This window comes from Aptenodytes patagonicus, chromosome 2, assembly GCF_965638725.1.
Source record: "Aptenodytes patagonicus chromosome 2, bAptPat1.pri.cur, whole genome shotgun sequence".
Lineage (NCBI taxonomy): Eukaryota > Metazoa > Chordata > Aves > Sphenisciformes > Spheniscidae > Aptenodytes > Aptenodytes patagonicus.
The window spans coordinates 120919948-120946803 of NC_134950.1; the positions used below are offsets into that span (position 1 = coordinate 120919948).

The 26856-nt window shown below is 47.9% G+C and overlaps 2 protein-coding genes and 2 non-coding genes across 4 annotated transcripts in view; 3 read left to right on the plus strand and 1 right to left on the minus strand.

Annotated features, from left to right (window-relative positions):
- The first annotated feature begins 2180 nt into the window (after positions 1 to 2180).
- On the plus strand, positions 2181 to 6564 carry RPSA (ribosomal protein SA). Its single transcript, XM_076330993.1, has 7 exons — positions 2181 to 2248; positions 2532 to 2700; positions 3234 to 3352; positions 4657 to 4902; positions 5797 to 5925; positions 6159 to 6327; positions 6423 to 6564. Exons 2-7 carry the CDS (start codon positions 2568 to 2570, stop codon positions 6515 to 6517), a joined length of 891 nt encoding a protein of 296 aa, XP_076187108.1. The 5' UTR covers positions 2181 to 2248; positions 2532 to 2567; the 3' UTR covers positions 6518 to 6564.
- Positions 3984 to 4143, plus strand: LOC143157560 (small nucleolar RNA SNORA62/SNORA6 family). Its single transcript, XR_012994825.1, has one exon. It is a non-coding gene; the product is annotated as a small nucleolar RNA SNORA62/SNORA6 family (small nucleolar RNA).
- LOC143157561 (small nucleolar RNA SNORA62/SNORA6 family) lies at positions 5073 to 5231 on the plus strand. Its single transcript, XR_012994826.1, has one exon. It is a non-coding gene; the product is annotated as a small nucleolar RNA SNORA62/SNORA6 family (small nucleolar RNA).
- Positions 6565 to 21454: 14890 nt separating the features above from the next.
- The window catches only part of TMC2 (transmembrane channel like 2), a 34466-nt gene continuing 29064 nt past the window's right edge, over positions 21455 to 26856 (minus strand). Inside the window, exons 18-20 of the mRNA XM_076332299.1 lie at positions 25147 to 25225; positions 22822 to 22942; positions 21455 to 21708 (exon numbers count right to left, since the gene is read on the minus strand). Coding sequence (XP_076188414.1) covers positions 21455 to 21708; positions 22822 to 22942; positions 25147 to 25225 — 454 coding nt within the window. The remainder of the gene's footprint in view (positions 21709 to 22821; positions 22943 to 25146; positions 25226 to 26856) is intronic.

The following is a 26856-nucleotide window of genomic DNA, read 5'->3' on the forward strand; positions in this document are numbered from 1 at the left end:
CGGATTCGCAACTCCCGCTCCGCCGTCAACACCGATCCGAGTAAACTCCGACAAATATCAGCTTCAATATCTTTGTAATCAGATATGATGTCTAAGCTGTAAGAAGTTTCTCTCAGTTAAGTAATATTTTGAGGCCAACTCAACTTTTAAAAAACAATGTCTGCCACACTGCGTATAATTAGGTAGCCAAGTTCAGTGTGAATAGTGACAGGAGAGACGTGGTCTAAAATACATAAGACAGTTACACTTCTACCTGAGGGACATGTTCATTAGTGACAGAGATTTATTTTAAAGTGTCTCAGCACACAGGGAAAAAATGAAACAAACTTTCAGGCTGCTTAAGAAAATAATTAGAAATACTTTACTGTCAAACTTTAACATGACTCTTCCAAGCCCTCTCATGGGCTGTGGAGCTCGTGGTCTACCAGAAAGGGCCCAAACTGTAACAACAAGAAATCAGTTAAGTATTAGAGATTCCAGAGGAGCCTGGAATGCTTACCAGCGGCACTCCTTTGATAACACCGTATTTACTGCAATATTTGTTACTGAACTTCCAATTGTTATGTTCAAATACACTTTTAATACAGTTGTTTTTTGATTATGCAGAAGAGCCCTCCAGACTAACTCCATTGCACACACTACGGTAACACCACCGCCTCCCCTCTTCCCCCCCCAAGCTAATATTCACATTGTGCTCCTGTTAGGAGACACATGTTGTACATAGCCCCAGCAGGTCAGCTCTCACTATCCGCAGCGCACTTATCAAGGTGCAGCGAAGGTCTATAATCTGTTAGGTACCCGTGCAATAGTTCATGTTCTTGCTGAGAGCTCACTTAACTATTTGCTGAGTTTTGTTTTACCTACCTTTGTCACCACCATGTGGTGAATGTGTGAATTATTCTCTTAAACAATATTCTAAAACTGATCTGGTAATCTTGCTAATTAAGATCATCTAACAAGCATACAGAAAAGAAGAACAGTGTGAGAGCCAGCTCCTGACTTGCAGGTTGAAGTTTTGTGGGAGTGATGGAACGCAGCTGACAGTAAATGCACAAATGGCTGCTCACCAAAACAGGACAAGGTCTCATTTTACAGGAAGCGAAGAACATACATGAGATGATGTTGTAGCCTACTACTTAAATAATCTCCTCCAGAGCAACTCAGTGCGCAGTCATTCAAAGGGGCTATCAGGAGGTTTGATGCCCAACCACACTGCTACAGTTATATTAGGTTAAAATAGATGAGAGAAAACTAAAGGAGCACTGTTACTAGAAAGACTTGAACATGAATTACTACTTGCAGAAGGCACTGACAGTAGTGTCTGCACCGCCCAGAAATTCATCCAGATCTGGACAATAGCAAGCATAACAGTAAATACCACTACTTTTCTTTTTTCTAAGAAACTCCGCTCTCAGGCCTGTGTCTCCTCCCTGAATATGAGAGAGAAGAAGAGAAAGACTATGGAGCATGTGAAGTCTGATCACTTTCTGCTGCTTCTTAAAAGCAAACAAACAAATCCCCCCAAGGGGAAATTATCTCATTAATGGCCGCTGCAGAACAGAATGTGTAAGTTCAGTGCCAATTTAACCTACTTCTACTGTAATTTCTCTGAGAGGCCGGGCAGCTCCCCCACACGGTGCAGCACCGTGCCAGGCAGCGCCAGGGAGCGGAGGAGGGACGGGAAAGCGGAAGAGATGCTGCGGCCTCTTGGAGGCCTCCTCCCACTGTAAGCAAGTTAGAAGCCACGTACGTACTTCATCGAATAACCGTCAACCCCTGAAAACGAGAGAGCGTATTTCGCTTTCAACAGGAAAACAGAATTCTGAAGTGTTGCGCTAAGTCTTTGATTTCTCTTCAAGGGCTCAGAAGAAGCCTTAAGTTTGCCCAGAGCACAGGCCGCGGCACACCGAAGAGGACGCTCCCTTCTTACAAATTTCCTTCAGAACCGTTCCCAGAACAGGGGCGGGAAAGAGCTCGGGAAGAGCAGAAACGCCCGGGGCTTAAACCCTGTGCGGGGATCCCGAGGAGACAGGGCTGTAACGCGGCCCCGGCGCTGCCGCGGCCGGCCCCGCTAACGGCCGGCCCCAGCCCCGCCCCCAGTCGCTGGGCACCTCCTGCCGTAGCGACCGCGGAGCCCCGCCCTTCCCGCGGCTCCCCATTGGCTGGGGAGGCTATATATAGACGTCACGCGGAGGCGGCCTTCCCTTTCGTTCCGCGCCCGCCCGGGCCTCCACACGGCGTTGTCAGCGTGAGTCCGGGCCGCCGGCTCGGGGGGCTCGGGGGCAGCGGTGGTGCGTGCGCCCCGCGGGGCTGACGGCGGGCTTCTGCGCGCCCCTCCGCGGTGCCGGCGGCCGGACCCGGCCGAGCAGCGGGGAAGGCCAAGGCCTGCCGGATGCGGGGCCGGGGGGGGAGGAGGCCGGCGCGGCCAAGATGGCGGCTGGGGCTCCTGTCGGGCGCGTTGGCCCGGGTCCTCGTGGGGCGGAGGGAGGTGGGAGTCCCCGCGTGGCTGAGCCGGGTGCTTGTGCCCGCAGGTTCCCTGTCGTCGCTTCCAAAGGGAAACCCCCACAATGTCCGGAGGTCTCGATGTCCTGCAGATGAAGGAGGAGGATGTCCTCAAATTCCTCGCTGCCGGGACCCACCTGGGAGGCACCAACCTTGACTTCCAGATGGAGCAGTATATCTACAAAAGGAAAAGCGATGGTAAACCCGAGGGATGGATGGCCCTGGGTGGGCAGCAGGGATCTTGCAGGCACGGCTGAGGAAAGCAGGGGAGTGCTAATGCTTGAGCTCTCTAGCAGTTTCTCCATGGCCTGAAAGGTGCAGACGTCTTTAGTGATTGAATCATGTTACTCGGGGAAGCGGGACGAAGTAAGGATTTCAGAACTTGGTAAATCAATCACAGCTGGATTTGGGAACTTCTGCTAGTTCTTGACTATAGTAACAAAATGGTTTTAATGTCTCAGTAGTGATTTCTGCTGGTTTGCATTGTTCTTCAATCTGAGCTGCACCCTATTAAAAGATTGACGCTCGTACCAGGCCCTGGTTCATGCTGATAGGTGCTGGAAGTGTGCTACATTAAAACAATATGGGAGGGTTTTCCTTGGAATAGATTTTCACCAACTAGAATTTTGGAGTAACCACAGCCATGTGACAATGTTTAATGGCAGAAGAGTGCTATCCTGTTTTAGGATCTTGTATTTGCTGGTTGCTCTAAAGCCTTTTGTCACCAATAGGTATTTACATCATCAATCTGAAGAGGACCTGGGAAAAACTCCTCCTGGCAGCCCGTGCCATTGTTGCCATTGAGAACCCAGCTGATGTGAGCGTCATTTCTTCTAGAAATACTGGACAGGTATGGACACTTGTTGGCCATGAGGCCTGCAGTCTTGGGAGCAGGACTCTCTTGCCATGCATCGTTGCCTGCCAGTGGCAGCTTGACGATAAAAGGAAGTAACACGAATTTTGGCTCTAGGAACACTTTTTTGGAAGCATGTTTCTTGTGTTGCACTTGCAGCTTAGAAGAGATCAGTTGAAACCCACCCCCCATTTCTGTAGTTTCAGGACGTTTGATAACTTGTTTTTCTTTCATATCCTTTGGGTACTTCCTGTTGGATTTCTGGCATATTTGTGGTCAGTCCCCTGCTGCCCCCCCCCCCTCCACCCCCAGTAATTCTGTGAGTCATTGGCACTGCTTTTTGGGGATAATAAGCGCCTGATAAAAAAGTTTTCAAATAAATAATTTGCTCTGTTATTGAACAAGGTATAGTAACTAGTATATTTTTAATTTCTTCTCTAGATTTTTAGCAAAAAAATCTGTCATAGAAGGGGACACAAGCTTTAAATGAAATCTGATTAGCCACTGAGGTATATCTGTGAGCTTAGTTTCTTTGGAGTAATGCAGGTGGTGCCACAAACATACAGGAAGATTATGAATGACATGGGGTGGATTTACAAAGGAAAAGCTTGGGTTCCTATGGACTTGACCTGCACACTGTTAAAGCTTGATGCTGAGGTCAGTTTCTGGCCGATGAGCTCTCAAGTGTCGGAAGTGTGCTACAGCAAATGGGATGGCAGGGTTTTCGCTAACACCAGGAGAGGAGCTCCCTCTATGAATGGAGTTTGATAGCAGGCCTTGCCACATGCCTGAGAAGTTGAAAGCTGTTGCAAGTGAGTAAGAACTGCCAGCTGCAATTTTAATGGACACAGCTACAGTTTGTGTATATTCACTACTGAGCTTTTCCTGTAGTTCCTGAATAGCTACTGGATAATGGGAGGGTGTAGAAATAACGGCAGAAAATTGGCTTTGCTTTTTTCATAAGCTGTTTGTTTTATCCCCCCTTTCGTGATTTGATTGTGAGACTTTGGAGTAGAGCTTGCAACTAAGTTCAGGGAAAAAAAGGGTGTTTTTCCTGTATCCTGACTTCTTGCTTTGCTGGTGGATGTGATCTTTTTAACTCCTGGTGTTGGTGTAGCTATTTTTAAAAGCATTTTTATTTTCTCTCAGTCTGAATGCAGAGCTGTTGGTGAGCCCCGATTTCACAGGAATTGAAACATACTGTTCAAGTAAATTTCATGCGTGTTCACTGACAGCATACCTGGGCGACTTGGTGGAAATGCAGTTTTCCTGCTTCACCTTTGCTGTGGTCCATTTTGCAGCGTGCTGTTCTGAAGTTTGCTGCTGCTACTGGGGCTACTCCTATTGCTGGACGTTTCACCCCCGGTACCTTCACAAATCAGATCCAAGCGGCCTTCCGTGAGCCACGACTCCTGGTTGTTACGGACCCCCGGGCTGATCATCAGCCACTGACAGAGGCATCTTACGTCAACATCCCCACCATTGCGCTGTGCAACACCGACTCCCCGCTGCGCTATGTGGATATTGCTATTCCCTGCAACAATAAGGTAACGGCTTTGTTTTAGCATTCAAAGCTGCTTCCTCCAGACCATGCCCTAGGTTGCAAGATGGATGCTTTCTGCAGGGGAGGGTTGGCTTGTATCTCGCATGTCTCCCGGGGCGACGAGCTAATTAAGGCCTCTTGCAAGCTAGCAGGCAGGTGGGGAGGAGGAGGTGAGCTGCACACAGTTGGAGCTTGGAGCTGAGGCCAGTTTCTGGCCAAGGAACTCTCAAGTGTAGGACGTGTGCTATAGTAACCTGGCAGGACTTTTCGCTGGTGCCATGAGGGTCTTTGTGGCCCAATGAGTGGAGTTTGATAGTCGTTCTTGCCACAGTTTATGAATATGAATGAAAGATGAAGTGAACTGATGAAGAAACTGTTCTGAAACGTTCCTTGCCAGAAACCACCTGAAAGGTAGAGTCTAGGGAGATGGGAAACTATCTTTGATCTCTAGATGTTGTCATTCACCACAACTACTGTAAGCCAAATCTGAGCATGTGTGTAAGACTGCTCATTTGGTCAAGTTTTCTATTTCTTCATTCTTGCATATGTGACAAGCATAATCCCTGTCTTTTTGACAAGATTCATGTGGGGTAGTGAGCAATATGAAACTCCGTAGCAGGAGAATCGCTTCAGGCTATGCTGTATACAGCAAATTCAGATGCTGGCGATTGAAGTGCACTGCGATTTTTGCAGAGACGTGAAAATGTCACTGGGAACTCAAAAAGTTGCCCTTCCCTGAGTCCAAGTACATAGTCTGGGCATTAGCAAGTAATGCCTTTCTCTTGCCAAGCAAGAACCTTGGATGAAGTGCAAATCAGTCTTTTGCTCTTTTAAAGAAAAAAGGTGTTTTCAAAGGTTTAGCTTTACAGGAAATCTTACACAGTTTCTTCTGTTCCAGGGAGCCCATTCAGTGGGCCTGATGTGGTGGATGCTGGCTCGGGAGGTCCTGCGCATGCGTGGCACCATCTCCCGTGAGCACCCATGGGAAGTCATGCCTGACCTGTACTTCTACAGGGATCCCGAGGAGGTAGGAGACCCGTGGAAGGAAGTGTGGCTGTGTGAGATGCCCTGCTTGTGCTCCTGCCCCGTGGTCCTGTGTGCCTGCTGTTGAGGACAGGTTTTGCCAATATAATCACTGCACTTCACACTTAAGGTGGTGGTTAGTCTTGCCTGTTGTTGGTGCCTGTTGCCTGGTATGTATGTGATAGTGAGGGTGGTGAGGTGTTTCTGGAAGACTTGGGCTATGCTCTTCCATTGCAGATCGAAAAGGAGGAGCAGGCTGCTGCTGAGAAAGCAGTTACGAAGGAGGAGTTCCAGACCGAATGGACGGCCCCGGCTCCTGAGTTCACTGCTCCTCCTCAGCCCGAGGTTGCAGATTGGTCTGAGGGAGTGCAGGTCCCGTCTGTGCCCATCCAGCAGTTCCCCACAGGTCGGTTTGGGGGGGATGTCTGGGAAGTGGGGTGTGTGTTGCAGTGGGGGTGAAGAGCTGGGGTGCACTAAGCATTCTTGTCTTTGTAATTGCAGAGGACTGGAGCGCCCAGCCTGCCACCGAGGACTGGTCAGCAGCCCCCACAGCCCAGGCTACTGAGTGGGTTGGCACCGCCACCGAGTGGTCTTAACTTTGGTCCTGCTATACTGTGAGCGAAATAAAGACTGGTTTAATACACGCCGTGCTTGGTACTGCTCTTTTTAAACTTGTTGGCAGGTGAAATGCGTGGGTGGCATGGGGCACAGTCCTTGGCCGAGGCTGGGAGGGTCTGTAAACTGCTGTTTCACCCTGTTCCATGGAGCTGGGGGTTATGGCACCCGTGCCCAGGGCGGGGTTCCCGTTTCCCGCCTTCCCTGGCTCCATGCCCCCTGGTGATGCGGCGGCTGCCTGTTGGCCAGTGGGAGGCCAACAGCAGGGCGGCGGTGCGTGTGCCGTCCGGAGGCGAGGGCGGATGTCACTGGGTGACGCCCGGGGCGGGGCCGGTTTTCCCACCAGTCCCTTCCGCGGTGGGCGGATGAATCTCAGCTCGCCCCTGCGCGGGGTTTCACCGGTTTGCGGGGCGAGGCGGTCCCGGGTGCGGGTGGGAGCGGCGGCCCGGCCGCGTGGCGTGGAGAGGGGAGCCCTTGACTGGGAGCAGCTCCTCTGGCGAAGCACCAGTTCTAGCGGCTGAGTTCCTGATTTCTTCCTCAAAAATACCGCAGTAATCCGCAAAAAAAAAGGTAATTCATCTGCTTTTAACTATTTTTAGGGTTATATTATTTCTGTGATTAATAGTGATGATGGGAGGCGAAGCCTTCACCGAGAGAAATGGGTTTTGTTGGAGGCGGAGAAGTGTTCAGATTGGATCCCTTTTTCCACGTCGCTGTGGTCTTACTATTCTTTTTCTAACTTCAGCCATGGCAATCAACCTGTAAAGAAAGTTTTTTCCCTTTTTTTTTTTTCCCCTTAGCACATGTGCTTGTTTGCTTTTGCTGTAAGATGCTTATTAACAGCAAGAAAACCTAAAGTAAGCTATTTATAGTATTGCACAATATCTGTCCAAAGGAAGACGATCTTTTTTCCTGTTGCCTTTACCTGTTAGATGCGAGGCAACTAAAGATATTGTTAATAATTAACAGCTTTTAGCCGAGGGGCATGCGAGAACTTTACCATTTGGCCCTGAAAGGGCCCTTCCCGTTCTGTTTGTGCGCTGTGTTTTTCGGTTGTGTGCTTCTGGCACATCCTCGTGTCCTCTACTTTCCAGCATCCAGCAGTGGGAGGCTCCTTCCTGCTGCCAGAGGTCTGTCACTGCGTGTCAGGGTGGGGTGAGAGCCTGTTCGCTTTGGGACTCGGTGGGTGCCGTAGCTGGACCAGGGACAGCCTGTACAGCAGCTGCCGATTCGCTCCCCAGCTCTGAGATTGCCCAGAATAACTTGTTGCCCTGGTCTTTCTTTTCACCCTTCCACGTTAAAAGTTTCCAAACTCAGAGCACGGGCTTACCCGCTCTGTACTTTGAATCGCTGCTACTGCTGTTTCACCATTGTCCCTTTTCTTTATCTGCTTTGTAACCTCCTTCATGTGAATATGTTCCAGATATTCATAGAATCATAGAATCATTGAGGTTGGAAAAGACCTCTAAGATCATAGAGTCCAACCATCGACCCAACACCACCACCCACTAAACCATGTCCCTAAGTGCCTCATCTACTCGTCTTTTAAATACCTCCAGGGATGGGGACTCCACCACTTCCCTGGGCAGCCTGTTCCAATGTTTCACCACTCTTTCAGTCAAGAAATTTTTCCTCATGTCCAATCTAAACCTCCCCTGGTGCAACTTGAGGCCATTTCCTCTCGTCCTATCGCTAGTTACTTGGGAGAAGAGAATATGGCGGTCATCAGACAGCTCCTGTGTAGGCGATGGGGCTGTTTTATATCAACGATAGCTGCAGCTGAGTACTTGTTACTGAAATATTTTTGGCACGTTACTGGAATGTCATTGTTTTCATCTAAGGATTTCCTAAAGTATCACTTTGACTTTTTTGATGAGTGTCTTTTTTAGGACCAAGGACTGCCAGTGAGAGGTGGATCCACGCAGCCTGGGAAAAGAGGGTCAGGAGCAAGACCTCTGCATGGGGATTCAGAATTATCTTTTGGGATAACTGGGGTGGGGCTGGGCGGGAGAGCTCGTTTGACTGGAGCTCTGCAGAGGGGATGAATAGATGCTCTTCAGAAAAGGAGGCAGCCTTGGCTGCAGCAGCAGAGGACACATTGCAGGAAGGCTACCTTCCTCGGCATGCCGGGGGCACAGGGGAGGTAAGGTCTCAGCACACGGGTGGAGGCAGCAGCAGAGACGTGGCAGGAGATCTTAACGTCTGCCAGAGCTTCCCCTGTGGCAAATACCTGGTGGATATGATCTATTGAGGCAGTGCAGAGGGATAGGAAGAGGAGCTAGGAGCAAATCCTAGAGACAGTGGCTTGTTTATTATTGCAATTTTTTCTGGCAAATGCAGCGTTGATGTTAAAAAAGGACAGCAGAGAACTTGTAACCATGTTCTTCTGGATTGATCTGATTTGACCCAAGATGGCTTAGGCCGAGGTCTCCATGTAGTGAAAACAGTTTCTTTCCCTTGAGGGTCTGGCAGTGTTCCTTTTCTCCACAACCTTCTCTTTGTATTTCGTTTGGTTTGGTTGAACTGGGCTAGATACACTTCTTACGATAGCCTTTCTCTATCACATTCGGTCACAACAGGAGCTAGCTGATGTTGCTGAGCATCACAGAACCCCTCTGGAGAAAGGAGCTGTTGAAGAGTCCTTGCCAATATGCTACTATGTGATCCATGAATCTCATATACACGTGTGCTTTCTAATTCCCTCCCTAATTTATGTACCCCCATTCACAGATGTTCCTTTTCCTCTCCAGTCATTTCTTTGCCCAAATAATCACATGATATTTTTAGTGTCCAAGTATTGTTGTAGGATTACATCAAGGCTTTTCTTTTACAGGAAGCAAAGGGCTTTATGCACAGTTGAAGAGACTCAGCTGTTTACTTAAATCCAGGCTGCGAAAGTGTTCCACTCTTCCCATCTGTAGGATGTTTTGCTTTGTGAAACAGTGAAAATGGTTGTAGGGTGATTGATGCTGTCTTTTAGGAGTATGGTATACTCATTGGAAGCCTCTTTACTAAAATCGGTGTGCAGCATATAAGTAAGTATGCAAAGGAAAATGAGGGGGGGTGGTGTGGTTGATGAATTCACCTCAGTGCTCCTCTTAGGAGGCTTCCTCCCCACCCAGGAGTGCCAGCATGCAGTTGGAGTTGATCTTGTAATTTAAAAATTTTTTTTTTTCTTTCTTGGGTTAATAGCATCCTACTGCAGATAGACTTCACATGGAGTAAAGCACATGGTAAATCTGCAATTGTCACAAACTCAGCACTCTCCGAAGCCGTGTATCTTGAACCTTCTCAGGACAGATGAACCCTGTCATCTTGAATACATGCATCCTAGCAGAGGAAGAAAAACATTTCAGATTTGCCTCGTTATTGCTGTGGTACCAAGGAGCTGCTGGGACATCTCCCCACTGCCCTGCAGCTTCCAAAGAGACATTGGCCGACATTTCAGGCAAAATGTCTTTCTTCTAGCCAATGCATGGCACTACCAGCTCCCAGCCCTTGCCACCTAGAGTTTGTGAAAACCACAAAGCTTCTGAGTTTGTGAAAACCTCATCTGCATCGAGTCTGTATGACGGGTAAAGAGAGAACAGTGCGTTACAGCTGTATGTAGCAATGGGAATGAAGAACATTCTTGATTATCAGCCCTGCAAAGAGGCAGGCTGTGATAAACACCTTGGGCATGGTCTTGCTATGTACAATCTCATCCACAACACTGAATTCCTGAATGTCTTGCTTCCTGGGATGCTGATTTCTGGAGCTGTTTTTATCTGCTCTTTTAATACTTGTATTTTTAAGAATACCCACTGCCATTTTTCTACTGTCCAAATTTGAAAGTGTGTAATTTTTATTTATCCCTATTCCTGTATACATTCGGTAGTCACTGATGAATAAAACCACCTAATGAAGGTATTTTTTTGTTTTGATTATCTCTGTAGTTGAAAGAACATGTATTTTCTGGGCTGATGCTTAAAACCTCAGTTTATGAAGTGTTCATAAAGCCTGAGTTTAACTAGTGTGTCTCTTCTCATGTCAGGGAGTCCTAAATGTTTCTGTCAGCATTTGTGTCACTGGCTACAAGATTACTGTTTTTACTAGTACGATTCAAACGTGAATAAAATAAATCCTCTAAAGGGCATTGGATGCATCCTCTGAAATGGTGGCTCCTTAACCCCGCTTTGAAGGCCAGAGAAACCTGCTTTGGTACAAAATCTTTGTGTTCATTTTAAATGCCATTGCACTGCACCCAGAAGGGTTCCTTGGGTTGAGTCACGCAGCTTACCCTCTTCATTTTGGTACAGAGCCCTGCCAGTGACTCTTGGGCAGAGCGGGGGGTACCACAGCACACCTGTGCATCTAGCACAGACCACCTTTCAGCAGCACCTTGTGCCCACCACCCTTAGTGCGGGGGCTTGGGTTTTAACAGCAGGCAGCTCAGAAGAGGAGGGAATGAGGTGTAGTGTATGAGCCAGAGTTGGATGCTGAGGACTGAAACAACTAACCTTTCAGATGTTCAAAGAGACTATACACCTACCCACCCTATATGTGGGTTAAGGTTAGATCTAGGGTTATGCAAAGCAGGGAGCTCAGCATAGGAAGAAGTGTGGCACGTTGCAGAACTTGGAGCTGGTCTGCCGCGAGGACAGTCATGTCAAAGTCTGGGGCAAGCTTTTGCCATAACCATACACACAGGCACTGCTCATTCCTGCACTGCGGCTGGAAACCCTGTGGTGCTGCCATAAAACCTAGAAAGCTGCTGTGAAGCTCACACCTGTAATTATCACCTGTAATGCTGAACTCATTAGCCTTGCCCAAGAAGCTAGTTCTGGTCCCAGAGGCTGTTTGCCACATCACCTCTGGAGAGCCGAGGGGATGCTGAGAGTGAAGGAGACAGTCTGGATATGTGCCTTTTGGGTCCAAACTAGCTCAGGACCAATGCAGGGCAGGTGATGACCATACCAGCATTTAACCACTCTCAGATGCAGGTATGTGAACAAAAGCGCCTTTCTGGGGGCAGGCAAACACCCGAGCATCGCTCCCACTTGGCAGGTTTCAGGTGGATGACAGTGGTGGGTTGCATGGTTGCAAAATGCGAGGGTGCAGATCATTTCCAAGACCCTGGTAGATGGGGCTGTTATTCCTGGTTTGTCTGTGTTTTGGCTGCTGCTGGCAGCTTGGCCAGAGAGCTGGACGGGGTGGGCACCGGGTGAGGGAAGGATGGTCAAAAGCTGCTTTGTAAGCACACCTGGGCCTTTCGGGGTGACTCCCTGTGGTGAAAGAGATTGCCTGCCCTTCCTAAATATCCCAGCTGCTATTCAGCGCCGTAGGGGAGACTTAATACCATCGCAAATCCTCTGGCTATAGGGACTAGTGGAGAAGTGTCTTCAGTGCCGGCCTCCACCTCTTGCAGTTGGAGCAGAGCTGGTCCAACCGGCGCTTGCTCTGCCTCTCGCCTGGCTTTTTGACTTCCCTGTAGCAGGATGACGCCCTCTTACAGGGATCATAATACACTCTTTGTAAAAAAAAAAACAAACCCTGCTTTTTTTCTATACACGTCCGAGTGTTAAACTTGCTGTCTCCATGCTCAGCTGCAAGCCCTGGTCTTGCTTTTAAATTTCCCTAAGGGGTCAAGTGTGGGATGTTGCTGGCTTCCAGTGCAGAGAAACACAGTGCTCCTAGTTGAAGATGCCCTGGAAACTTTCTAGCTCGTCCGTCCTGCTTGGCTTATTGCTTCCAGCATTTCTAGAGTGACTTGTCTTGTCCCTAGTACTCCTAAAGCTCACAGGTATACAATTCACTGCACCTGTTGGCTTTGCTTAAATAGGGAAAAATTAAGCAGCACATGTAGAGAGGGAATCGGAGTGTGTACCATTTTCCTTCACTTGTTATTTTGCTTTTAGAGGCTCTAATTTGAGAGGCAAGATAAAAAAAAAAAAAAAGCTACCACCATTTCCCTTTCCACAGCACCTTTTTTGGAGGCTCCTTAAAGGAGCCTCATGCCTGCTCCCAGCTGGGCAAGGTTTTATGAGCCCCAGGTGCTAGGGACTGGAGCATCTCCTCCCCTTTGCTCACAAGGACTGGTGTAGGGTAGGTGTGAATATGCTGTTAGCTTTTCTTCTTGGCTTTGTGAGGCAAATCTGCTTTGTCTGAATGCTGCAAGCAGCCAGCAGTTCTCCATCAGCTCCTTCAGGAGGGCTGAGAAGTCTAGCAACTAGTTTTTCTGATTTCAAGAGTTCAACCCTTTGAAAAGTTTTGAGATTAATTTTAAGTCTTAATTTTGTTTACCTAAGCATGGCTTGGATTCCTTCTTGACTTCTAGGCTGCTCCTGCACCTTGTTTTAAATTTTATTTCCCTTCTGTGAAAGCTACGTGTTTGTGGTTTTGTTTCAAAATGAAAACTGGGATTTCTCGAACTGTACCTTGAATATAGAAGCAAGAACTTCATTAAAATGTCAAATCTGAGACTTGCGATATAAAATGCTGCAGCTTATCAATGCCACAAGTTATTCACACTGTGTGGTGCCCAGGTGGGAGAGCGCTCTGTGGAGCTGTCCTTTTGTGGTGGCAGGTTGATCTACGCTGGCTTTGCTATCCCGGGATCCAGGAGATGGAGGGTGCTCTGTTCAGGTAAGTGTCAAACCTTTTCATTTATTTAATTTTTATTTTAAATCTTGGGAGTCTGTTCTTCTACCATTACAAGAATAGTGGATTGACCTTCCCTTCTAGTGTCTATTTGGTAGGCACCTGTGTTAGAGCAGAGCGTCTCTCAGCTGGCTGCAGCCTGGGAAAGGCTCGGTGTGCACATGTGACCCTGTGTGCATCCTGGGACGCGAGGGCTGCTGTAAGACCCTGCTGTCTTCTGGGACTGTGGCTTTGTGATTAGCGACTCTTGGGGCTCTTATGCTAATAAGATAATTGCAACACAGAATATGGAGGAGGACAATGAGTGCCTCCTCTGGGGCAATCTAAGACAGAGGGGAATAGTGTAGGGACCAGGTGTAGAGCAGCCATCTCTTTCCTTGCTGAGGCTGGGGTGAGCTTAGCAGTCGTGGTAGCTGCTCGGGCAATGTGTTGCTAGTACTACAGGGACCCCTGTGGCAAGCGTGTGCTTGGTACATCTTCCTGGGTTAGGTGAGGTTTAATGGAGGCTACCTAGGATGTGTCTTGGTGCTGCGGAGCCCCCGCGTCCCACCTCTCCGGCACTGGCGGGGTACATTTCTCATAGGGTAGGTTTGAGATAAGTGGTTACTGTGGGGTGAGGAGAGATATCTCACCATGTTGGTGTTCGTGGACTCATTTAGGGGCTCCCTGGCAATAGGGGCTCTGAGCTTTAGGCCGGTGCCTTGACTGACCAAGGAACAGCACTGTCCCCAAAACCACCCTGAGGCTCCCTTCTCACCCGTGGACAGGTGGAGCAATAGCCTTGCAAATAGTTTTAAACAGATGTCACTTTCAGAGGCTCTGCCTTGCATCTCTTCCCTCTGAACACAAGGCTGGGATGTGCCAGGAAAGGGGCACCGCGCTGTCTGCGGGCAGCTTGTGGCTGCCAACGCATCAGCGCCGGCTCCGCTTCACCCAGGGAGGATAACAATCTGAAATGCAATTAGTAAATAAACTGTGACTAAGAGGGGTTGAATCAGCACCGGGTTGGGATGTGCTCTTGGCTGGGAGGCGCGTAAATTAGTGGCAGGTGGGAGGGAGCCGGGGCTGCCCATCCCTGGGCAGGCTGCGCTGGAGGGGATGGTAGCTGTAGGGTAGGTTGGAAGGAGGAGGACCAGGTTGTGCCCGTGAGGTCTTGCTGCGTTTCTTATTGGAGTGGCAATGAAGAGATGCAAGCTTTGCATGCTGTTTGGCCAAAGTCCAACCCAAAAAACCCTATTCCAGCTACGTGCAACCCCACTATATTTTTAGATGGATATTTGTTTTTTCTTCTGGACTTTGGGTTGGAGGAGTGCTGTGAGCAATGTACGTCTGGTTCGTCCCTGATGAAGTGGTGGTTCTAGCTGTTTGGTGGATAACCAGTTCAAATACACTACTTGGTTTTGGCTTCGGCTTCGATGGCACCATGGCAGCATTGCATACCCAGGTGGTGAGTTGTCCTGTTCCAGGACAACTAGATTAGTTCCTCAGAGCCAGCAAAAGGTCTTTAAAGCTACTTACCCTCCATGTTACTGGCGTTGGGGGAGACATAAGTGGCTGAAAGGGCATGTGCCTGACATTGGGCTTTCCCTGGAGATGGATTACAGCAGATTTCCACTGCTTCTGTGCTAGAGGACTGGCTCTGTCCACCGGACAATGCTCAGGGCAGTGCAGTTTCCCTACTGCTGGCTCTCTGCTGCTGTGGCACAACCCCGTCCCATGCGGGGATGATGGCAGATGTGTGGAAAGCTGAGCAGGAGCTGCGGAGAGTTTCCCAGGCTGAGCTGCAGCCACTTGTAAGGGAAAGCTTGCCAGTGGCTCATTAGTTATATTTGCGTATGCAGTGTCAAAATGCTTCTGCAGCCTTCTCCCCCAAAAAGTACTGGGCTTCCTGGTGAGCAGAAGCTCGGTTTGCCAGGGCCCTCTGCAAAACCCCTGCAGCCCTGGCCTTGGGGCCATTTCCCTGCTGCAGCAGCTGCTGATGGAGCTGGGGGACCCACAAGCTGCGGTGGTGCTGCTGTGATGGCAGTGAAGCTCTGCTTTGTGTTCAGCCAGTGTACCGCTGTGCCCAAGCTACTGTAGCAAAGTGCTCCGGCTAATAAGGCGGCATGTTTTTTATCTTTTTTTTTTTCTTTTTCCCCTCTCTACCTGGCCCTGAGCCCTCCTGGTACCTAATTTAAATAAATTTGATAATAACCTTCATATTTTGAAGATTCTAAACATCTGTTTAGGCACTGAATTATTTACTGCTGCTGCTATGCAAAAAAAAAAAAAAAGTCCCATATGTGTGAAATGTTTCTTAATTAGAGGAAGGTTTGGATCTGCAGCCTTTTGCAGAAGCGGCCTTGGTTCCCCTAAACAGCTTTGCTTTGAGGGAGGGAGAATGGAGAAAGGGGGAGGATACAGCTGCTTGGGATGTTTCTGCAGCTGCTGTTCCCCAGTAAAATGGGGTTACGAACACATTTTTAATCATGTTCCACCTACTACTAACCTGATCTGCACACTTGATCACCGTGATAGTTTGCCCATTCTCGAGCGGTCCAGGTAACAGTGCTATGCTGCTATGGTTGTTTTTATTTTATCTTCAACTGAGCTGAAGTTATTTTTTTCTCCCTCCCACATTGCCTGGAGAGAGATGGCATTGGCAGCTTCTGCAAGCATCTTGGTTCCCACCAGAGAAGCTCTCCTCGCCTCTGTTCCTGCTTTAATATCCTGCAGCTGTTTCCATGTAAAACTTTTTCATTGCTTGTACGCAGCAGTGGTGGGTGCAGTGTGTCCTTACCTCCGTGCTGGCCCCAAGGGGGATGCAGGGCTGCTGAATTTCTAACCCATCCACTTGCTATGCCTGGGGCCAAACTCTCCTGATTTCCCAGCTCTGTAAACTGGGTTAAATTATGCTAAATCCTGCTCTGGTTCCCTTGGGCATGAGCCTCCGGGGAGCCTAGCTGGGCTCAGCCCTGGGGGCTCTCGTGTCCAGCCGGAGCTCTCCTGCCTGAGTCTGGTCCCTGGGAGGTGGGAGAGACCCTCTGTGGTTGCCCCCTCCTCCCCTTGGCTGCTCTGCCACCTTCGGGTGGCTTTTGCCCGCCTGGCCTTTTCATGGGGGTTTGATGCTGATACACACAAAGCTTTTGCCCACTGGGAAATCGCATCTGGGAAGCTGTGGGCTCTCCTCCCTCCGCCTGCACGCTGCCATGGGAGGATGCTCGGTGCACCAGCTGCAAATGCATCCCCTCGCCTCAGTGCTTTCGAGTTTTGCCGTGAATCATGAAGGAGTGGTGCAGAAAATATCAATCCTGAAACATTTTAAAATCCACTCGTCTTTATCTCAGTGCCTGTGTGGATACACGCATATGTAGACAGTCTCCCAACACATGGGAGCTTAGTGGCCTCCGTTTGCTGAGTGCATGGAGGAGGTGGGTATTCCTGGGTAGCACCACGTGGTACCAATTTAAGATTCAGAGAGAATGTTCACCACTGGTTTTGCCTGTCTATAGATGGCTGAACTGAAGGGGACCCAGGGAGTTGGGTCCTGTGATTGGAAATGAATGATTGCAGCAAAGCCAAGACTCCCCACATTAGCTTGCTGCAGCATAGCGTTGTGTTGATATAGTCCATTTAAAACACAATGCTGAATTCTGATTCAGCAATGATGACTATGTTGTGTGAGAAATGGGCCGGGACCTAGAAATCCTTGGTTTCCAGAGTTGCCTTTTTCCCTAGGGAAAAACCTGTGTCTGAGCATTTGTAAGCGATAAAGCCTTGGCTGCAGATGAAACCGGGCTGCCACCTGCCAAAGGACAAGCTGCTGCCTCAGGGCTTAGGCAAGCGGCAAGAAAAGCGTGACAGAGAGAAAAAAAATCCCCACGGCTGTCAGGCCGGAGAGCTGATAACGTTGCATACAGCATGAATCAAAATGGGGGGATCACTCTCTCTCTAAAGCCTTTTGGTGAGCACATCATTTTTTTTTTGTCAGGACATCACTGCTTTGAAGAGATGTGATATAGAGATGCAGTGGGGTCAGGTTTCAAAGGTCCCCGTCTGACCTGCTTCAGTGGCAGCAAAAGCACCTGATACGTGGTCACGGAGAGGGGTCCGAGTGTGCTGGGGTGCAGAGAGGTGGGCAACCTGCTGCACCCATGGCCTGCTGGGGTCAAGTCAGAGGTCCGCAGGACATTAGAGCGAGTCTTGGTGCATCTTCACCAGCATGGAAGCCACTGTGGTGCTCCTGGCGCTGGCAGAGCCCCTGCCCAGCCAGGCGTGCTGAGCAGTGTGCTTCGTGGGGTGGGATAAGCTGCAAAAATACCAGTCTCCATCACTGGGAAGTTTCTCTGGGCATGAGGAATGGCTGCCAGTTGTCTTTCTCACCTGGATTCATCAGTGAAGGTTTCTCAGGGTAGGTCTCACTGGGTGCTCATGCCGGTGCGTCCCTTAGCTCCTGTTCCTATGGTGGCTATTGTGGTGTGTGGAGCCTTTTTGTAGTTGAGCGATTTCTTTAGCTTAGATGTGCGGAGGACACCTCTCCTCAGCACCTTGAAAGAAACCAAAAATCCCTCCCCAAAACACTGGTTCGTTAGCTGGTATGAGGAAACCCTTCTCCCCCGTCATGAGCAGTGCTGTGCAACATTTCTCTCCTTGGAAAGCTTCGTATAAGCAACCTGAAAATAGAAGCTCAAATGTCTTGAAGTTCCCTTTTGGAAGAAATTTATTCTCCTTCTGGAGTGAAAAGTTGATTTTTCTGTTTTGGAGAAGCCAAGGCCCCAGTATTATGGTACTGAATGCAAAATCAGTGTATTCTTTGCATGTACATGAGATATTTGGACCACTTTGGCTTTATGAGGAAACCTGTTTAGTGGTGTCTACTATTTTCTATTCATTGTGAGTACAGAAAGCAGTTTGTCTTGCACCACGGCCAAGCACAGTATGAAAGAAATGGATGAATGGCATTTTTGACCCTAAGAGAAGTGTGCATGCTGGCATCCCTTTCACAGCTCATGTTTAGCCATGTGTTTTGCAAAATTGCCCTTTTTAATTTTATTTTTTATTTTGTTGAGATTCCTGTTCATCAGTAATGCTGAGCAGATGCTCAATCTTTCCATACTCTCTCTGGCCACAGAAATGAAAAACTGATGCCCACAAGAGTTGCCTGTTTAAAACCAAGCCTTTGGTGAGAAGAATAATAAAAGAATTAAGCTTGGATATTTCCTTGTTTTTTACCAAAACCTTTTGGATGCAGCATTTGAACTAGTGGCAATAGAAGATGTGAAAAAATTTGCAATGCAGAGGGCTTTTCTAGTCATATATGAATGCAAACTGTGTGCTGTGTGAGATGTTACTAGGAGGCTGCCACTACACACCACTGAACTTTTTTCTTTTTTTTCTTTCCCCTTGAAGTTAGCCTGAGCCCCAGGGAAAGCTTGGGATGGATATAGTCTTTCAACAAATGTCAGGGGAGGGGAGAAATCAATGCTGAATTCTCGGACAAGTACTTATTCCAGTTCCAAACAATAGAAAAATAGGGATGAAACCACACACTGCTGAATGCTCCTATGAGTTTGTGAAGTTTAACCTCCAGTTGCACGTGAGTAACTGGTAAATAGGCTCAAAACTCAAGAGAGCCAAATAATCATTTCAGTCAATATGAAGACCAAGGATTGGCATTTTTACACCCGTCACAACTGTTGTGCTCTGACAGAGGACCCCGTTGTGAATTGGAGTCGGGGAAGAGAGTTGCCACTGGTCTGCAGAAATTGTTGTCTAGCTGATGCTGTCGCCCTTGTATCCTGAAGCCTCTGAGCTTGCAAAAGACATTGATCAATGGGTGAACCTAATGTATTATAATTAGAGATGAGCAAACCTTGAAAAATTAATTAGCTAATGGGCAGTTGTGTGCTCCAGAGATGACAAAGTACGTTGTAATTCTCAGTATTATTGCAGGTCTCAGGGGCCTGATTCAGAAAGCATTCACATCCTGGAATAGTTACTCATCTGGATCTAAGTCTGCCTCTCAGGTTTTCAAAACCTGTCTGGAGTTCTCTATGGCTTCTTCATAATGTTTCTTATTGTCCTTATATTCCTTGTGCAAATAAATATTCTCCATTTCTCTTCCACATGTGCGCACACATGCGCATGTTTCCAGCCCCTTTCTGTTTTCTAGCAGAGGTGAGTGAGATCTGATGCCACGTCTCCCCTTTCCAAATCGTGTTTTAATGTGAGATGAGGAGCTAAGAGGAGGGAAATCCTATTCCTCATTATGCAACCATTCCCTAAGATACCAGAGTCTGCAGGGCAGACCAGTTGGGCTGAAATCAGGGCACCGTGTTGTTTCTGCGACATTCTTCTGGATTAGCAGGCTGGCAGCACCTTCCCCCAGTACTTTCTGACCAATATTTTCTACGGACACCTGCGGAGAAGGATGGGGGACAACAGCCCCTGTATCCTGAAAAATGCCTTCTCTTGTCTGACTTTTCTCTGGTTCAATGACTGGGTATCTCTGCAGACAGAGGTGGCGGGAGAGGCAACCGCAGCTGTGTTGCACCAGCAACTCTCGCAGCAAAGAGGCAAGACAAAACCTTATCTGTGAGACCTAGCTCAGAGAAATGTCCTTCCAAGACCAGGAAACAAATCTGATGAGCAGCTTCCCACGTGGAGGCTCCCCGGGAGAATGAGTGACCCTGACCGTTGCAGCGTGCCTGGGAACAGCCAAACTGACTTTGAGCCGCACACCAGGGACAGTTATTTCTACAAATAACCCACTGACTTTTCTGTATTTGAAAGCAAAATGCAATGATTTAATTCTTGAAGAAATTCTGAATTCTCCTTTTATTTGACTCTCACTTGTATCTCCTGGAAGTACTTCTCTAGGGCTCTGGTCTCTTTTATAAAGCACAGACATCAAAAAATGAGCTAGGTCTCTACAAATAAGCATAGCACAATATATTTAAGCTCTTAATTCCTATAAGGAATCAGATGCCTAAATACTTTTGTTGGTTTGGACCTGAAAAATGGGATCCTTTTCCCAATCTGCCTCACATCTGACCTAACTGGACCCTTTTGCCCATCCATCGAAGGTGGATGTTCCCAGACTGAAGGTCAAATGCTCTGTGCTCTGTCAAGCCATAGAGGAGAAATAAGTTACTGAGTTTCCTGTCCTGAACATATCGTATGACAAGATTTGTGACATTTAGTGGAAAAATTCAAGGTGAGAACCTTTAATCCCAAATATCCCAGCTGTAGTGGAATTGTTACTAGCTATATTTACGGATTTGTTTTTACTGAAGAACATGAGTTTATTTTTTACAGATATTTTTATGAAGAACAACGCATATGTGAACACCAGATCTAAGCTGGCCGGGATGGGTTTGTGTCAAAAACAGGAAGAAACTGTAGGTGTAAAAGAGCAGGTCAACCCAGAGAAGTCCTGCCACGGAGCCCTGGGAAGTCTTGTAGATCTGGAAGATACGATCCTTAAATTGCACCAGAAATTTCTAACTGGTTATAGTCAGAAGCTAGGCCAAAGCACTTTTAGTCTCTCAGTTGTGCTGGGTGGTGTCACTAAATTAGGATTTGTATCTAGGGATTGAAGTAATGCTGCAAGATACTGTCAACAGACTATGAAAAGAGGAGCAGAGTGGGAACCCAGAGAAAGCGGTGGTGAGATACACAGCAGGGTTGAAACAAGAAGATGAAAGTTTGGAGGAGGTAGTCTGGAGGAAAGCTATCACAAAGGATGAAATGCAGCTGACAAAACCTCCTCCTGTGCTGGTCTAGTAGGAGTCCTCTACTCCTATTAGTGGCTGCCATGCAGCTGGACAGGGACACTCACTTTTTTTAAAGAATACTTAGTTCCTCAGGTAGAGGGACAGCAAAAAAAAAAAAAAAAGCAAACCTTTTGTTGAAATGACAGGTAAACTCACACTATGTTTATTAACTGAAGAAGCCTTTGAAGGGACTGACAAGCACTCGCACCACAGAGCAAGCTCACTGTGCCACTGTTAGTGGCCACAGGTCTGCATCTTATATGTAGTAGTTTAGCAATGCCACGGCTGATTTTCATCCTGACCGCCTCCTGTTTCCTTTGTGATCAAAATCAGCGCAGCCATTGCGGGTTACAACTCCAAAGTACTACTAAGCTTCTAAACAAAGCTGTTTTAGATAGTCAGTGTTGGATAGATACAGATCATCACGAGTGGATGACCAACATACAGTAATCATTTCCTACTAAAACTACAATAGTTTATGCAGCACCTCTACTTTAGTGTCAAATGGGAGAAAAGTTGCTGAGCTTATCGAGCAGCATGCGAGTAGCGTGGCTGCCCTCTCCCCCTTCCAGGGACTGGTCCCAGTGGGTGCCCTCTTGGTCTGGGATGGCCAGGGTAAGGTGCCCAGACACCCAGTGTTGGTGGCTGAGTTACGAACACGTGTGGTGGTGGGGTGAATGCTGCTCCTCTCCCATCAGTCATGGGGCTGCCATCCAGGGCTGCTGCTTTGCCTTGTTTCCCAACAGGGCTGGTTCTACTAGGAGACTCTATTTTTTTGTCTAGAGCAAAGATTATGAATGTTATTTTCTTGAGAGAAAACACTGCCTTTCTTCTTCTCCCCAGTGGCTGCTGTTTCTTCTATGTGCAATAACCCAAGTGTCTGGGGATATGTGTTTGAGCATCTGGGTGAAGAAACCATAAATAAGACCGTTAGCCCTTGGCCAACAGTCAGCGTGTGTCTCTGCTGCCCAAGCACTCTTTGCAGTTCTTTCCAATGCGTTTATAAGACATGATAATCCTACCAGCCATGCTGGTACACCTCTAGCCATGTGGTGGTCACAGGTAACTGCTGATTTTAGTCTTTATTTTCAATGCACCCACAATGCTGCCAGCACTATTTCCATTTAAATGAGTGCCCTGGGTCTGCTCTGGGGGGAATTTGTATCGGGTTTGTCTGAACTTTCCAGCTCATCTCGGCCTCTCCAAGAAACAGCCCATCTAAATGCGAGAGGATTATGGTGGCACTAGTCTGCTTTTCTCATCTGCATCAAGATAAAAATCAAAAACTTTCACGTGTGTTGCACTGGCTCTGGCGGTCAGGAAATGGCTGGTTCAGACCAAGCCTGGAGGGTCTGTCTTTCTTGAAAGTGCCTGGTGCCAATGCCTCCTCCCGCATCTTTCTGCCCAGCCACGGACCCCCTCAGCAGAGCATACAGCATGCATTTATTTGCCTTAAGACCAATGCAGTGCTGTAAAAAGCTTCTGTCTTATTCATAATGAATTTTCCAATGAAAACCTCAATTTGGAGAAAAGTCTGTGCCTGGCCTAACTAATCAGCCTAGAAACAATGCTGGAATTTCAGCATTGTTCCCAGAATAAATTGCTGGTTTCATGAACAGCATGGTTAATAGCTGGGATATGAATCATAACTTTGGATTACAATTCCCACACTGTGATAAGCCTGTGAGAGACATAATCCAGTCTAAAAACTTGCCCTTCCTGGGCGTCCATTGGCAGGTGGACTTCTGTAAGCAGACAAAATCTGTGCTAGTTATACTCATCCGATCCCTTGCAAATGTGCATTGCTCCAGTTTCTCAATCTTTCCCAGTCACTGTTTGGTGACAAAAGGAACCTTTTCAGGAGGGTTGAGGGGAGGTTGTTTAGTTTTTACCTTCTGCTTGTTTGGAGTGACTTTCACTCTTCGTACTTGGTGTAAGTAAATCCTCCAGATCTTGCAGCATGGGGTTAGTGCTGGCTTTGTTGCTTCTCTTGTTTTTCTCTTCTTTGCGTTGCTGCATCAATAAAAACCATCAGATTTAGTTTGAAACTGCAGATGTAATCCATGAAATGGTGGCCTGGTGTCATGGTTGGCCTGGCTAATTGTTTGTTGGTATGAATGTAATCTCTTTGCCAAGTTCAAGGTGCTGAATCTTGGTTCGGTGACCAAAGGTTTTAGGGAAATAAAGTATATCCCAGGCAGGACCGAGAGCCTGGGAAGTGGCAGCTCTGCTCTTGTTAGGGCAAAGCACTTGCTGATAATGTGGTTTAGGTCTACTAGGCTGTCTGTGTGTTTCTGCAGCTGCCGATCTGCCCTCCCTGGGGTTTTGGTTTGTTTTAAATGTGGACCTCTTGGGAGGGAGGGTGTCAGTGATAAATGCCAGAGGAAGAGGAGGAAGGCATGGCAGCATGGGGATGGGCTGTAGGGCTGTCTTTGGTTTTACTTGCGTACATTTAGGTCTTCAAAAGATTTCCTTCTGGATGGCAGAGGGACGAAAATACCCAGGGGCTGTTTCTGCTCAGGACAAGCATGCTGGACGGGGAAGGGAGAGGCTGCCCTCTTATGCAGTGAGAAAGCTTGGAGGGACTCCACTCCAGCTCCATCCCTCCTCCCAGAAGGGTGATCTGCCAATGGAGGGAGTTGTGTGCTGGAGCCATGGAATGCAAGGCGGCTTGTGGCCTTGCTATAGCTGAGAGGTCCCAACCCACAGAACAGCTTCCATCCATTGGGCAAACCTCGCAGCCTTTGGGGGCAGCCACAGCAGATCTCTCTGAGTTCAGCAGGTCATCATGTGGGGGTCTCTGGTGGGCTCCAACTGCTGACCACCCTGGCCATGACTAGGCAGCTCCCATCCCTCGCTCCCTAAGCAGCGGGGCTGTGCTGATGCCCTCCCTTTTCCCCTGCCCTGCTGCGTACCCCTCCTCTCGCCAGGCTTGGCTGCCTCAGCAAACCTACAGGTGCCTGCGGGACAAAGATACGTAAGGTCTGTGCAAAGGCAGGTGCTTGTCTGGAGATGTTTCTGTTCCTTTGGGTAGCGCCAAGCCCTGTTTTGTGACCCCTCCATGGGGGTTTGTGCTCCCTTAAACCCTGATCACAACCAGTTTGTGCAGCAAGAAATAGGCTACGTGCCCCTAAGTCCAAGCATGCTGTAGCATGTGTTCAACTCCTGCAATACTTGAGGATGCCCTGCGCACCAAAACCCTTATTTTAAACCACGTGCATGAGTGATCAGTTCTGAATTTAAGCATTAGGATGTAATTTATGGAGTCTCATTTCTCAGTACTCACATCCTCACTTTTAACGTTGCACTGATCTCTGCTTTATGCAATGCATTGCTTGATGTGGCATTGCTTCCTTGGCTTGGATCCTGCCCTGTACCAGTTAAATGGCTGATACCAATCCTTTGGTGGCATCATATCCTCTCCTGATGTAAGGCTCAATACTTTGGACGCATCTATGTAGTACAAAACAGCACAGGGTTAGAGACCCACCAGGAAAGCTCTGAGGGAAACTGGTGCTGCCAGACCAGTACAGACACTGGTAGCAGGACACCTTTGCTGTTTCTCATTGATACTCATTATCTGAGCAGAGCTGCACTTTTGCAGGTAGTCTGCTACCAGACCTAATTCATATTAGTTCAGGGGTCCCTGCATTATGGTCCTCTGCATGTTGCAACCTCTCCCGGTTCTGGATATCATGAGGTCTAAATCCTACTCTGCTAATTCGAGTCATTGCATCTGTCTGTATCTTGCTTTTCCCATCTGCATGGCAGAGACAGACATCAGCCTCCTTTGTAAAGTGCTTTGAGAATTACTGGTAAAATACGTTATTGCCATGTTGTTATTTATGGCTCTTTGCTCTTCAGCTTGTACAAAACCTGGCTGTGGTTTTGATAGGCTTATCATTGTCCCTGGGAAATCTCAGGCTCCAAAACACTACTTGAACTTTGAGGTAACTTATTTTTGTAGCTGGAAAGCACAGATTATGGGAAAACTCACTGTAGTTTTGAAGTATGAAATAGCAGCCTATTGTGGGATGTGACCACTCTTTGCAGTTAGCCATTAAATGCCACCAGAGAGGACTGAACAAGCATAAAATGCATCTTCCCCTTGTGTCACTAACATGTTCGGAAGTGAAGAGCAATTTAAAAGCATATGTTGCACATCAAACTTGAAGTGTGTGGTATTTCAAAGATGGCTTTGCCAGATCAATACTCACCATTTGCATTTTCTTCTTCAGCTCTGCATTGGCGCGCTGGTACGCTTCAGCCACAGCATTTAGGTAATAGATGGCGAGGCTGCAAAAACAAATGTGTTGCTGTAGTGATAGGATCAGGGGAGAGAGAAAGTTTCACAGGGAGGGAACATTTAATTTTTGCCTACCTTCTAATACCTAGTTTTCCCACCAGCTGTCTCCAAACTGCCTTTAGAGGCTTAAGGCTTAGAAAAAAAATCAGACTGCCTCGTGGGATGGTCAGGTAAGATGGGCTGAGCCAGTCCAGTAGCTCACTTCTGCTCAAACAGAAGAAAAATGACCATTCTTCCCTCCTGCCTCCACCTTGGCTGGCCATGAGCTCCCTCTACTTCCTTTGCACTAGCCTTGGCCCTTGGGTCTTTCCTTGGTAGTGAGCCCATTCAACTCATTACCTGGGTGAAAAGCAACTTGGCTGATAAAACACGTAGCTTTCTGCCATGGCTCAAAGGAAAACCAAAACAGGCACCAGGTCACACAGGGAACTCGGAAAAAACTAGGAAACAAGGAAAATAGTGGCAGGCAACAGTCCTCAAGGCACAGTCTGCCTTCCCCCTCGGGCAGGACTGGCTGCCTCCTGCAGCCCAACAAGGGGCTGTCAGGAGCAAGCAGAGGTGGGAACCAAGGATGAGCAAGAGCCAGGTCGAAGCAGAGCCACTGGCTTTCATTTCAATCCCTTCTGCAAAAAGGGCACGGCAAAGCCAGGGGAAAAACGAGCCAAGCTGGAGGGAACTGAAAGGCAGGTGAGATGGGAGAGGGTGTGCTGGCAGCCAGCCTTTGGCGCACGGGGAAGGGCGTGTTTTAAAACATGCGCAAGCATCTGGGGCTGTCTCGCCACCGCTGCCACTCGCCAGCCAGTAATATTTTGGTTGTCAAAAATGTCTCCTCCTGCTTTTGCAGAGTGCTTTTATTCTTCTAAATTATAAACAACATCTGCTCAGTAACTCTGAGCCATTCCCAGAAAAAGCACCAGCCATTCAGTTCATCACTATAGATTTTTTTTTTTTAAAGTAGAAAATTGTCTTGCAAAAGAAAAAAAAAAAAAGAAAAGAAAAAAAGAAAAAGGAAGACTAAACCAAAAAGGTTTCCTGACAGTTCATAACCTGTTTGTGTGGCTCCAGCTCAGGTTCAGCATCCTCAAACCAGGCTCGAGGATTTTGTCAGCAGAGTGCCTGACTCTAAGCCCAGCAAGGCACCACGTACTGACATTTTGGTTTCCAGGTGGGAGATCACGAGGGGGTACTTTGGATGGCCTTTCTTGAGGCTTTTGCAGGGGTCTGTCTGGAGGAAACACGTTTGTTTCCTTTTGCCTAGTATTAACCCAGAACTCAGTCTTGGTGAGTTTGAAAATTATTATTTTTGATCTTCTCTAAGGATGCAACAGTTTTATTTCTTCTACATTGTCAAACTCATTGCCTAGGAAATATATTGCTTTGTAATCCAGAGCTTTGGTGCTGCTCTGCCATTTTTGTTGTGGCCAGCCAGGACATAAGTGCCTGGAGCACCCCTGTTTTCATAAAGATAACTTGATCTGCCTATTCAAAGCCATCTGGGATGCTATGTGCTCTGTTTCTGAGCTGCCTTCTCAAGTTCTTTGAGTAACTGAGCAAATCCATTCCCTTTCCTTTTTCAGTCCTTTCTCACCCTCTGCATTAGCGGCCAGCATCGTCTCCAACC

What these genes read in the sequence shown, in the direction of transcription:
- RPSA (XM_076330993.1), top strand. Translation starts at nt 2,568, where the DNA reads ATGTCCGGAGGTCTCGATGTCCTGCAGATGAAGGAGGAGGATGTCCTC. An exon ending in CTATTCCCTGCAACAATAAG is followed by an intron (nt 4,903 to 5,796) that starts GTAACGGCTTTG and finishes CTTCTGTTCCAG; the next exon opens with GGAGCCCATTCAGTGGGCCT. An exon ending in CATCCAGCAGTTCCCCACAG is followed by an intron (nt 6,328 to 6,422) that starts GTCGGTTTGGGG and finishes TTGTAATTGCAG; the next exon opens with AGGACTGGAGCGCCCAGCCT.